Source organism: Lactuca sativa, chromosome 8 (assembly GCF_002870075.4).
Source record: "Lactuca sativa cultivar Salinas chromosome 8, Lsat_Salinas_v11, whole genome shotgun sequence".
Lineage (NCBI taxonomy): Eukaryota > Viridiplantae > Streptophyta > Magnoliopsida > Asterales > Asteraceae > Lactuca > Lactuca sativa.
In genome coordinates this window covers 141,153,022-141,165,453 of record NC_056630.2, presented here as the reverse complement: position 1 = coordinate 141,165,453, position 12,432 = coordinate 141,153,022, and the positions used below count along the sequence as shown (strand labels likewise).

The window sequence follows — 12,432 nt, the reverse complement described above, 5'->3', positions numbered from 1 at the left end:
TTCCTCGTCTTCTACCCCCACTTTCAAGCTTATATCTTGTTCCCTCATCGTCTGTAAATCTGTTGTAAATCAAGACCGATAAAGTGGTGGATGGAGTGAGAATGACTCCTTTTCCTTTTTCAGTGCAAAGAGATATAGTCGTCACTTGTTTTGCAGTCCACAATTTCATAAGGAAATGCGATATTCATGATGAGTTATTTATGGCGTTCGAGGAGAACAATGGTCAAGCACATGGGGGAGAGAATGATGACCAAAATATACACAATATGGAATGGGGTTCACAAAGCAATGAATACATGGATAATTTGCGTGACCATATTGCGAATCAATTGGGGTCAAATTTAATTTGTAGGATTTTATTTGGATTTTAGTATAGTTGTGTGGATTTAAAAATATTTATGTTTGATTTGGATTTGTGTTTAATTTTGATTTATGCTAAATTTGGATGTTATATGGTGTTTATATTTTTTTAATACCTATTTAAGAAATTTATTAAGTTATTTTCTAAGCAAACACTTGAATTCAATAAAAAATAAAATAGAAGGGTAAAATGGTCATTTTAATAATTCAGCATAACAATTTAGAGGTTCCAACCAACAACATGTTAAACATTCAACTCTTAAAATTTCAGACCTTCTTAGAAATTAAGATCTCTTAAAATTTCAGATCCTGCCAAACAACCTCTTAGTCGTATGTTATTTTGAAACTATAACCTTGTAGAATATATATAACGGAGACCTTTCATTACATGTTTTATACAAATATTGAAATGCATTACCACATGATACAATATTATTGCTTTATAATATTGAAAATATGGTTAATATAGAAAAAAATAACAATCTTTTCTTTCTATTCTAATAAAAGAATAGTTTTATTCTTCTTCTGACATGTGTCACCATATTAGGCCTCATAATTAATACATAATTTACTTACTTTTGACATTTGTCACCCTATTATGTCTTCTAATTAATAAATGCAACATTGCAACTTGTCAACCTATTGATTCTCCATTTTAAATTTCAAATTTTAAAATTTTCCAATCTAATTACATTAAATTAATAACATTAAAATAAAAAGTAAATAAAATTAATACAAATTATAAAGTGACATAATTTTATATGTTTATTTGAATCAATGATTATAATTTTATATAACTAGATTTTTTTTCTTAATTAATAATTTATTTAAAATAAATAATTAATAATTTAAAGTTTTTATTATTAAAATTTATTTAATTTTATAACAATGGTTATAAACTAGTATAATAAATATATATATTGCAAATTTGATCTGAAAATCATCCAAACAAAAAGTGTATTCGTGGGTAGGGCAAAAAAATGCACACTTGACCCTGAACACACACTCGGCAGCTGCTGGGCCTTCTTACTATCGCCTATCCAGTTACGCACCTCTTTCCATTTCTCATTCGCCGTCGTCACAACTCATCGTCGTCCGCCGTGTTACCCTCCTCACTCTTGCTTCGGATTACCTTAATTGCCGGTCGCATCCGCCTTCTTTACTACTACCGTGAGTAATTATCACGCTTTTTACTTTGATGATGAAATTTAGGGGTTCTAATTGAAATGTATCTGTTTTTTCCTTTTATTCAGAATTTTTTGATAGGGGTCTCTGATACATTTGGTAGGGGAGTTGTTCATTTGTTTAGTTTACAGAGTTAGAGAAATTTAATGACAGTATGAAACATATAAATATAAGTAAACCCTGCAGCTGTGTGATCCGTTCATATTTTTTGAGTTTGGTTTTATGGCTTGAAATTCATCACTTTAGAGCATACAATCATATTGGATTCGTTGATCATAAGAAAAGCTGCATTGAGAATATATACCGAAAGGGGATGTATAGGCTATAGGCAATACATCTCCGTGTTATTGTTATTTCCAAAAATAAAGGTTTTCCTTTACGTGGCTTAGCATATTACCCCCCTAATCACACACACCAATTCTACCCTGATAACAGTTGAGAGTACTCTTAAGTTTGCACTTACACTTCCAATATTGAGATCATTCAAATTCTGTTTACGTAATGCTTTCTTAAATTTCAAATTGCTTTATCATTGCTTCATAATCACTCTTATCTATCTTGCTTATGTATTTTTGGCCATTTTCTGTACAGGTTTCATATTTATCTTCTTGTTACAATGGGAGATGATGATAAAGTCGTTTCTCAAACATCAACTGTCGATGATTATTCATCTGCTTCTTATTCTGCCTCTGATTATGGTGATAGAACTGGAAATGCTGCTGAAGCCACAGTTAGTGGAGATGTAGCTGCATTTGTTGCTACTGACAACACATATGTAGATAACACCACCTCTGACATTACTGGAAAGTCAGAAGCTACAGATGTTGGTCAACAGGTTCCATCTACTGCCTCACAAGATGTTAGTGAGAATGGAGTTGGTTCATACAGTGTTCATACTTCTGCATCTACACAGCAATTGGTGGATGGTTCTGGTATATCTTCATGGCTTTTACATTCTTTATTACTTTTAATTTTGGGTCTGACTTTTGAGATTAATGCCAGCATTATCTCCTGAAGAAGACCGATTGTGGAACATGGTAAAAGCTAATTCACTGGATTTTAATGCTTGGACTGCACTAATAGAGGAGACAGAGAAAACATCAGAGGTAGGCAACTTTTTCAACCTTCATTTTTTCTATCTTTTTTCTTTTTCTTCATTATATTGATTTTCCACATCCACAGGCCAATGTGTTGAAGATCAGGAAAGTTTATGATGCATTTTTGGCTGAATTTCCTCTGTGTTATGGCTACTGGAAGAAGTATGCTGATCATGAAGCAAGATTGGGGTCTATTGATAAAGTTGTTGAGGTTTATGAACGTGCAGTTCAAGGGGTAACATATTCTGTAGATATGTGGCTGCACTACTGTGTTTTCGCCATAAATACATATGAAGATCATGACACCATAAGGAGGTAACTATAGTCTAATCAACTTCTATTGCTGTATAAATAGCTGTCTTAATTTCTTTAGGGTTTGAATTGTATTTTTGATGACCTCATATTTAGTTGTCCATGAGTTTTTGCTGTTTTAAACCATGACCCGTTGAGGTGCACCATTAAACAAATTGCTGCTGAGAAGATCTCGTCCAGTTAAGGGCTAAGATGGTCATTGTCACTGCCACCTTTCTCAGGCATTATATGATTTGTATTGGGGGGAAGGTAAATTCAGTGTTTTGTGTGTACATTTGGAAAGTGTCATGCTCATTTAATGGAGCTATTTTGCATACAGGGACATTATAGCTATTACTGCAGTCCATAATCTATGGTTAATATAACTAAATATTTTCTTTCTGATGTTCTTTTCAGGCTATTTGAAAGGGGTCTAGCTTATGTTGGAACTGATTACCTCTCTTTTTCTTTGTGGGATAAATACATTGAATATGAGTATCAACTACAGAAATGGTCGAATCTTGCCATGATTTACACACGGATATTGGAAATTCCTAATCAGCAGTTGGATCGGTATTTCAACAGGTGATGATTGATATATGTTTTTTTTTTTGTTTTTTCAACACAATCTTTCTTACATTAGTCACATTTTCATTCTACTTTTTTACTTTTGACAGCTTTAGGGAATTAGCTGCTAGTCGCCCTTTATCAGAACTGAGAACAACTGAAGAAGTTGAAGCTGCAGCAAGGGCAAAAGGGGAATTCAAGAATCAAGAAAGTGAGGGTGAGATCCATCCGAATGATGGATTAACAGAAGCTAAAGAGTTGGAGAACTATATTTCCCTTAGAGAAGAGCTTTATAAAAAAACTAAAGATTTCGATTCTAAAATCATAGATTTTGAAACAGCCATCAGGAGACCTTATTATCATTTTAGGCCACTTAATGTTACAGAGCTTGAAAACTGGCATAACTACCTTGATTTCATTGAAGGATGTGATGACTTGAATAAAGTAATCAAACTATATGAAAGATGTCTAATTGCTTGTGCAAATTATCACGAGTACTGGATACGTTATGTTTTGTGCATGGAAGCTAGAAAAGATATGGATGTTGCCGAAAATGCCCTTGCTCGTGCTACCCATGTGTTTGTTAAAGTAAGTTATATGCGTCCCAATTTCTGTTGACATGTATTATGTAAACTTCTTTTAGTAAAAGTTGACCTTTTCTTTTACAGAAGCAACCAGAGATTCATCTTTTTGCTGCTAGATTTAGAGAACACAATGGAAACATTGAAGGAGCTCGGGCATCTTATCAACTTGTTCATAGTGAAATATCTCCTGGTCTTCTAGAAGCAATTATCAAGCATGCTAACATGGAATATCGCCTGGTAAAAATTAAAATCAGATAAGGGTTGTTTCTGTATGTGTAAAGTGACTTAATGCTGCATATCTGGATAAAGTGATGCATATATAAAGTCCTTTTTTTTTTCCTGGACTGAATAAACCTTCCAAATGAAACTAAATGATCATATTACCCTTACATTCCAACAAACAATTTTCAGTATTCACCCATTTGAACAAGTCAAAAAGAAATAGCTATGTATAGCTGTCTGGCTTAAGTGCTTAATCCATTTAGCTCATCAAGTAAAAAAGAATGTACCTGTTATTCAAGCATTTTGGTACTTTAAATCGATTGCATATTTCTGATCTTAATTGGTTGTTTCTTTGAATTGTTAGGGAAATCTGGAAGACGCTTGTTCATTGTATGAGCAGACTATTGCAATTGAGAAAGGGAAAGAGCATTCACAGATTCTGCCCTTTTTGTTTGCACAATATTCTCGATTTCTATACTTGGTATGTATACACACACACACACACACACACACACATATATATATATATATATATTATTCTTCACTTGTACAGTTATGTTATGGTTTACTCTAAGTAATAGTATATAAACTGGTTTCAGGTTTTGGGAAGGGTAGAAAAGGCAAAAGAGGTTCTAGATGAAGCTGTTGAGAATACTGGCCACCTCTCAAAACCACTTTTAGAGGTCTCTTATTCTCCATATTTCCGCAAATGCCCTTTTCCATGCTTATGTTCCTTTTCTTGCTTTTTGTTCAAATCTATAAAATCTTTTGTTATATGGTAATGCAGGCTTTAATCCATGTCGAATCAATTCAATCACTTCCAAAGCGAATTGATCATATAGATTCGCTCGTTGAAAAATTCATATCTCCCGAATCCGATAATCCAAATCCTGCAACTTACATCGAGAGAGAAGAGCTATCTAGCATTTTCTTGGAGGTGAGTGTATTCATTCCTAGGGTTAATTTCATTTATAAAAAAAAATATGTAGTGTAGTGTAGGATTGTTTTAAGCTGTCATGATTTGTTTTGCAGTTTGTAGATCTTTTCGGGGATGCGGGGTCCATGAAGAAAGCAGAAGTTCGGCATTCGAAGCTCTTTTTACCTCATAAAAGCAGTTCACAATCCAAAAAGCGCCACCTGGAGGGCAATTTGGTCTCAGATAGAGCGAAAATTGCAAAAACAAGTGCGGTTTCATCAGTGAACCAGTGGTCTGCAGCAGGTTATGGTGTGCAGCCTCAATCTTGGCCACCTACACAACCTCAAGGCCAACAATGGCCTGCTGCTGGATACACCCAACAGCAACAGGTATTATAAATTATAATTTCAAATTTTTTTAGACACACAAAAAAAAAACCAACTTACACCATTTTTATTTATTTTACTTAAATAGGCTGGTTATGGCACCACATATAATGCTTCTTATGGAAGTAGCTATGTGCAACAACCACAAGCTGCTTACACTTCATACCCGGTTCAGGTATTTTAACTAGATGTTCAAACATGAAGAAATGAGTTAAATAAATATTGGAAATGTTGAGTTTATTAATTATTATTATGGTTTCAGCAGGTGGCCCCACAAGAAGTTTACCCACAGCCAAGTGTAGCTGCTGCAGCCCCAGTCCCACCTGCAGCATATTACGGGACCTACTGACCATTTTGGTTTGTTTTTGTTTTGTTAAGAGGGTCAACAAGTGTATCAGTAATATAGTTGAAGAGAGACCTATAAATAATTTGTTTTGTTAAAAAGGCTTCTGCTAGAATATTTTGTGCATCCATTTGGGTTGTGTGATTCTTAATTTGTCAAATACAAATTTTAGCTAAATAAAACTTGCATACATACAAATTCTGCATATGCAGTTTTCCATGACTTAACTACATTTTTTTTTGTAACTACGAACTACCCTAGATTTCTTGCCAGAATCTTGAAACTTAAGCCGTTGCAGAAGCCATTGTTCCATTGTTGAAGATTGGTGACTTATTTTTACTATAATACCCTTCTTCATCTTCCTCTTCCTCTTCTTGGTCTTCTTCACCATCGATTTCCCATAAGAAACTTGCATAAGCTGCATGAACATAGCTGAAGAAAAGACTGGAGTTTAAATTTGAGATTCTTAGTTTGATGGTAACAGAAACATGATGGAAGTAGTTACCTATCTTGAGAAGCTGCCTGGACTGCTCTTTCAAAGTAGCATGTTGCTCTGTCTTTATCGTGATGAAGCTCCCATAGTAGCTTCGCATACTGTGAAAGAATTTCACCATCGTTAGGATCCACTAGGATAGCCCTACAGTAATATTCCTCTGCTCCTTCAAGATCTTTCTTTGACTACAAAGCAAATTCATCAGAACAACAACAAAAAAAAAACTAATAATTCCCTTCTTGTATTTACTATTTACAGTCGCCCCTTTAAATTAAAAAAAAAAAACCATACCTGATATAGATATTGAGCATAATTCCCTAGAAACAGAGGATTCCCCGGATTCTCATTCACCATCTTCCTATAATGCTCCTCCACATCATGGTTGTCACCACCACCACCACCACCACCACCCCCGCCGCCCCCTCGAGAAAGATTCCGACCACCACCTGCAGCGCCACTTCCAGTATGAGTATCAACTCCTAACCCTTTTGCAAGATACATTTGTGAACCAGTTTCCCGCATATAGTCGTCTTTTATCGCCAAATCCATTTGTTTATTCAAGCTCAAAACCTTGTTTTCTATATTAAAACCATGGAAGCCGTCGTCTTCCTCCTCTTGTTCTTCTTGGCCACTGGATTCATCTTCATCGGACTTGAATCTTGAGTTGTGATAAGAGAAAGATGGGATTGTCTCCAGTAAAGAACTGTGAAGCCTACTTACTTTTTTGGGTTGTTTGAAGAAACTGAATTCTTCATCATTGCCATTGCTGGAACTAGAACTTATCAAGCTTTCCAAGTTCCCTTCTGATTGTGCTCTCCGCATCCCGCCATTACTGAAGGAAGGTAAAGGTGAGATAGGAGAGGAGCTGCATGAAAGTGGGGTGAAATGTTGAGATCCAGGCGATGGAAATGAGAATTTGTGGATTGGTGAGGATTTGTGTGGATGGAGGCCGGTGTCATGGTGGTTGTTGGGGCTCTCAGACGGTGGCAGGAGGGATCCAAGAAGTGGTGTTGAGGAGCTTCTCAGCATCATCTTTCTCTTCTTTTCACACTTGTTTTTGTTTATCCCAGGAAATCTGTGAACAAGGAAAAAAAGGGTCACAATTTATGATATATATATATATATATATATATATATATATATATATATATATATATATATATATATATATATATATATATATATATATATATATATATATATATATATATATATATATATATATATTAAAAATCTTGGGCATCATAAATAAATTATTACATGAGTGGCGGTGTTGAAAGTTAAAATAATTAAAGATTTTTTATTTTATTTTTATAAATAATAAATTTATCGTAAGTTATAAAAATTGTATTATTCAAGTAATTTTCAAAAAAATAAAAAATAAAAAATCAAACGAATAGGTCGAAGCTGCCTCCCTTTACTTGACCTGGCCAACAACAGAACCAAACAAAGAAGATTCAATTAAAATCAAACACGATTTGCACAAAACAATATTGAAGCATTTTTTAAATTGATTTTATATAAAATATGGAAACACAAATGGAAAAAAGAATCATAACATTCTCTTTGAAGGGTCTTCTTATGTATTAAAACAAAAGCTTTCGCCCTATGCATGATTTTTATAAAATGTCAGATAAAATAATTTATAAAAAGTTTAACAACTTTTAACGGTTAACCAAATATACGACTATTAAAATCAAAAGAACAAATTAAGAAAAAGAATTAATGGATTCATATGTGATTTTTTTTTTATGGTGGAAATGGCTCTGTAAGGTCATAAAAAATCCAATAAATATCTTTTTAGTTGGTGAAATGTACATTTTTTTCGTACACAAAAATATAATTATTCGGTCCAAAACGCATATGTTGAAATTTCAATGATATCAGGCTGGAAACACGCAAAGGCTTATTAGGCTGAATTCACTGCCACCCAATTTCGGATTTTTCTTAGGGCATTGGATCATTGGTATGATAATCTGAAAACGAAATAAACGTTTAGTTTTTAAAATTATATAATATTATTTGGTATTTCATTTTATGTGCATCTTTCTAGCAAAAAGTGATTTAGAAATTGATAAAAAATATAGTGAGTTGTGCAAGAAAGATTTATTGATCGTATCAAAAGATATAACATTTCTATACATACAAAAGAGTCCATGCTAACTTTATAATACATCAAATTATTATTATTACAATTCTATTAAATATAAATTTGAATTCAAAATTGAGATAAACCTATTTTATGTTCTATGGTTATAAAATATGATTATCGTAACACCTTCTTCACAAAGACCTCAAAAACTTTAACATTGCATCTTAAAAACTATTCATACCCATGTAATTTAAGATTAAGGTCTAAAATTTTCTAAACCAAGATTTTAAGTGTTGTAGTTAGACCGTTAGATATAGGTACTAATATATCAACTTTTCTTTCATATTTTTTCAAGTTTTATAAATAATTTATACATTAAATATCATTTACAATTTTATATTGTAGAATACGAATAACACAATAAAAAATTTTATATCATTTTAATGTAATTGTAACTCCATCTATTTTAACTCATGTCTTTATCAGAAAAAAATGATTAATTTGGTGTGCAAAATATAAAATTAACAAAATTAATTCCAAATAAACAACAATAAAACACCAACTGCCCACGATTAATGAATTGGTGGTCGGGCCCACTAAGTCACAAGTTTGGATCTTTTATAAAACCATCCATGTCAATACAATACCAATTTTCTATTTATAATGCCACATCACCTTTTCAAATTACATTCTACATCAATACAATATCAATATTCTTTCAAAGATAGGCCCACGGCCAACATATCTATACTCATACCTCATACATATTCACAATCATCATAATAAATTAATTTTTTATTTAGTTTAATAAAATAATTACAAAATAGATAATCTAATAATAGTATTTTAATCGACCAATTACTTAAGTAATTACGAAACGAGATAATGTTTAAAAATTAACTAGTAAATTACAAAATAAAAATCACGATGGCACTTTAATTAATTAAACAAGTGATTTAATTAAATAATTGAAAAACATTGTAAGTATATATAGCAAGTAGAAAGTTGATGAGTCGAGGGACCCACTTTTGCATTTAAAAGCCTTTCTATATTTGCAAGAACTTGGTGAGTTGGATTTACTATGTAGTATTTATAAAGGTGCAAGTTCGTTTGTAATATACCGTTCTGGATGCTCTAAATGAGCTGGCCCCACTTACCTCTAACATGTCCTCTTTGCCGCCGTACACGTGGTGTCATAATTGTCGCCGATGATATGCAACACATGGTAGGTTGTTGCTGCCGATGGTATACAAAGTCTCACCTGCCTTATATATAAACGAGTAAATCACACAAATATATATGGGATATTAATAAAACTAATAATTTTTAATGTAAAATTAAAAAAAAAGATCTTATTATTATTATTTAGAAAAATGGCCAATCAGTTTGTTACTTAATTAGAACATGTTGAGGTTTTTCTTGGATCGTTAAGGTGGTGTTATTACGATGACAAAAATTATTAAAATATACATACAAAAAATCAACGATCACTGATGCTCTAAACACCGTCTAAAATATATTCATTAGAAGTATGATTGTAGAAGACGAAGTCCTCAAAGCAAGAACACGTATATTAAGTTTTCATTTATTGTAAAAGTTTCATTAGAATGCTCAAATATATCTTAGACATGAAAAACTAAGTTCAACAGCAATGAGTATTTAATATAAAAAAAAAATGTCAGAAGTGGGATTTGAACCCACGCCCTCTCACGAAGACCAGAACTTGAGTCTGGCGCCTTAGACCACTCGGCCATCCTGACTTTGTTTGTTATTTCTTACAGTATCTAAATAATGAAATACTGACACTTATGGCATTTATCATTTTATGTATATAGGTGTTTGGAGTTTTTATTTCTAAAACAAATTACATTTCAAAGTACAACACAAGACAATGTTAGATGATCCGAATACAATATAAAAGTTTATATTATGAACTGCTATTTATAAAGTATAGAAACAATTTTGTTGCTTAGTATTAATCTGCTTAACCTATAGTATATATTTATCTAATTAGTCATCATGTTTTTATTCATCTTTTCAAATCCCTTGTAAATAAGTTCACAAAACTATATAAAACCCAAACCTACTCTTGTATTTTTTTTAATCATTTGCAACCATGAACTCAATATCATCCAAAATTGATTCTTACATGAAAACTAATAATAATAATAATAATCAAGAAACTAGTTTATCACCACCATCAAAATTATCTAGAAGCTAAATAAGGTACTCAATAATGAAATCTTTATCGAATTTTTATGTCTATTCATCACCTTCAAGTTTTCCTTCTCTTCTTCCTTTCGGGTGTTTCCAAATCACCAATTTCTCTTCCATCAACTTCTGCATTCTTCCTCTTCTTTTTCTTTTCTTTCTTTCTCAATTTACCCTCATCTTCTTCTACATCCCTATGGCTTATATCAGATATGGATGAAGTTTCATCCTTTGTTTTTTTCTTCAGCGTGTGGTGCTTTTTAAAGTATACAAGCTCGTTAAATGCCACAGAAGCACGACGGAGGTAAGCAGACACCGGTTGTGAAGCTCCATTCTCGGAGGTTACAAATTTTGACAAGATATTCGCAGCTTTGGAGAGATTAACAGGCTTCAAAGATACAATTTTCCCAGAAACCGTCTTCATCTGAATCAAAGAAACTCACATATATCAAAATGACTAGTATTTCCCTTATATTAGCAACAAAAGGAAATTGTGAAATACATGGCTAACTGATAATTGGAATAATTACGACAAACACACGAGAACATACCCTAGAACGGTCAACAAAACCCTAATTTCACAAAAAGCAATTAAATAGGTTGAGAAACTGATATGAATAACAGAACAAACAAACCTTTTATCGATAACAATGAACAGGCTGAAATTTGAGAGAAGCGAAGAAGATTGGGGGAAGATAGAAGTGATTCGAGAGTGTAAGCCTTTGAACATTTGTTGACTTCGTTCTAGTTAGCTTCCCTCAGCTTCTGCTTTGAGCGGCGGTTTAAAACATCGAGCCGGATCATCCGATTTTTCTTATTTGAGAATTGAGCCCATTTCAATCCTTAGCAGACGAAACGGATGACGGATCTGATCTTTAAGTTTAGACCAGCTTCTCTGTTGGGCTTCGTTACAGGATATTGTCACAAAAACTTTTAAGTTTGTACGTTTTAATGTCCAGCTATTTATTTATTTTATCTAGTTAAGAGGGCTGGGTGTGGGCATCGCCCACATGAGTTACAAGGCAAAAATACAAAAAAACGCCGTTATCATATGTGATGGTGGTAATGGGAAATAACGCGAAAGCCTTTAACATGTAATAACGGGAGGGTGGGGCGGTGTTCACTGGCGTTATCACGTGTTATGAGGCATAATAACGGGAGTGGGGCGTTGCCCACTCCGAGTAGTCTAAATGGTATGTAGTTGGTTACCAATGCCACGTTGGAGGTTCTCGTGCCTGTTAAAACCATTCATCCATCTTAAAAGGTATGAGTTTGACGGGTAAAATGGGCAGTTGCATATGATTTAATTTTTTTATATATATTCTTTATATTTTTAAATAAAAATTTATAATAGCAATAAGAACACTTTGTCTTTGAGGATATTTAATTCCTTAGGACCGACACTAATAAAAAGCTTCTCGTATTTCATTCCTTTCAAATGATTTTCAAAAGGAATCATGATAACTTCTTCAAGAACACCGAACTTCAATGGAGATTCATGATGGAAGAACAAGGACATAATCAAATACCGATGTGGTGATGTCTTTTTAGTTTTCATTTCAAGAACATTAGACAAACTAGGAAAAATATTTTAGGGCTGCCTCAATTTCCGGGTCAAAATGATATAATTTCTCTTAAAAACCCTAATTTTAACGTAAATATACCTTTATTTTGTAGGATCATGA

At 33.0% G+C, this 12,432-nt stretch overlaps 3 protein-coding genes and 1 non-coding gene across 6 annotated transcripts; 1 reads left to right on the top strand and 3 right to left on the bottom strand.

Annotated features, from left to right (window-relative positions):
• The first annotated feature begins 1,312 nt into the window (after positions 1 to 1,312).
• On the top strand, positions 1,313 to 6,077 carry LOC111893684 (pre-mRNA-processing factor 39-1). 2 transcript variants are annotated; one of them, XM_023889746.3, is made up of 13 exons: positions 1,313 to 1,530; positions 2,137 to 2,477; positions 2,548 to 2,651; positions 2,728 to 2,957; positions 3,351 to 3,518; positions 3,611 to 4,088; positions 4,169 to 4,321; positions 4,671 to 4,787; positions 4,906 to 4,989; positions 5,094 to 5,243; positions 5,339 to 5,611; positions 5,697 to 5,783; positions 5,874 to 6,077. In XM_023889746.3, the coding sequence occupies exons 2-13, from the start codon at positions 2,162 to 2,164 to the stop codon at positions 5,955 to 5,957; spliced, it is 2,244 nt and encodes a 747-aa protein (XP_023745514.1). In that variant the 5' UTR covers positions 1,313 to 1,530; positions 2,137 to 2,161; the 3' UTR covers positions 5,958 to 6,077. The 2 variants fall into 2 exon arrangements, with proteins under 2 accessions (XP_023745514.1, XP_023745513.1); XM_023889745.3 differs by having other exon boundaries at positions 5,871 to 6,077.
• A 25-nt stretch (positions 6,078 to 6,102) lies between these two features.
• LOC111893685 (uncharacterized) lies at positions 6,103 to 7,535 on the bottom strand. Of its 2 annotated transcripts, none has more exons than XM_023889748.3 (3): positions 6,736 to 7,535; positions 6,457 to 6,629; positions 6,103 to 6,383 (listed from the first exon to the last, which is right to left on the bottom strand). In XM_023889748.3, the coding sequence occupies exons 1-3, from the start codon at positions 7,474 to 7,476 to the stop codon at positions 6,236 to 6,238; spliced, it is 1,062 nt and encodes a 353-aa protein (XP_023745516.1). In that variant the 5' UTR covers positions 7,477 to 7,535; the 3' UTR covers positions 6,103 to 6,235. The 2 variants fall into 2 exon arrangements, with proteins under 2 accessions (XP_023745516.1, XP_023745517.1); XM_023889749.3 differs by having other exon boundaries at positions 6,457 to 6,545.
• Positions 7,536 to 10,212: 2,677 nt separating this feature from the next.
• TRNAL-CAA (transfer RNA leucine (anticodon CAA)) lies at positions 10,213 to 10,296 on the bottom strand. Its single transcript has one exon. It is a non-coding gene; the product is annotated as a tRNA-Leu (tRNA).
• Positions 10,297 to 10,607: 311 nt separating this feature from the next.
• Positions 10,608 to 11,541, bottom strand: LOC111893714 (uncharacterized). The gene is made up of 2 exons (XM_023889784.3): positions 11,383 to 11,541; positions 10,608 to 11,171 (listed from the first exon to the last, which is right to left on the bottom strand). Exon 2 carries the CDS (start codon positions 11,169 to 11,171, stop codon positions 10,812 to 10,814), a length of 360 nt encoding a protein of 119 aa, XP_023745552.1. The 5' UTR covers positions 11,383 to 11,541; the 3' UTR covers positions 10,608 to 10,811.
• Between the last annotated feature and the right edge of the window lie 891 nt (positions 11,542 to 12,432).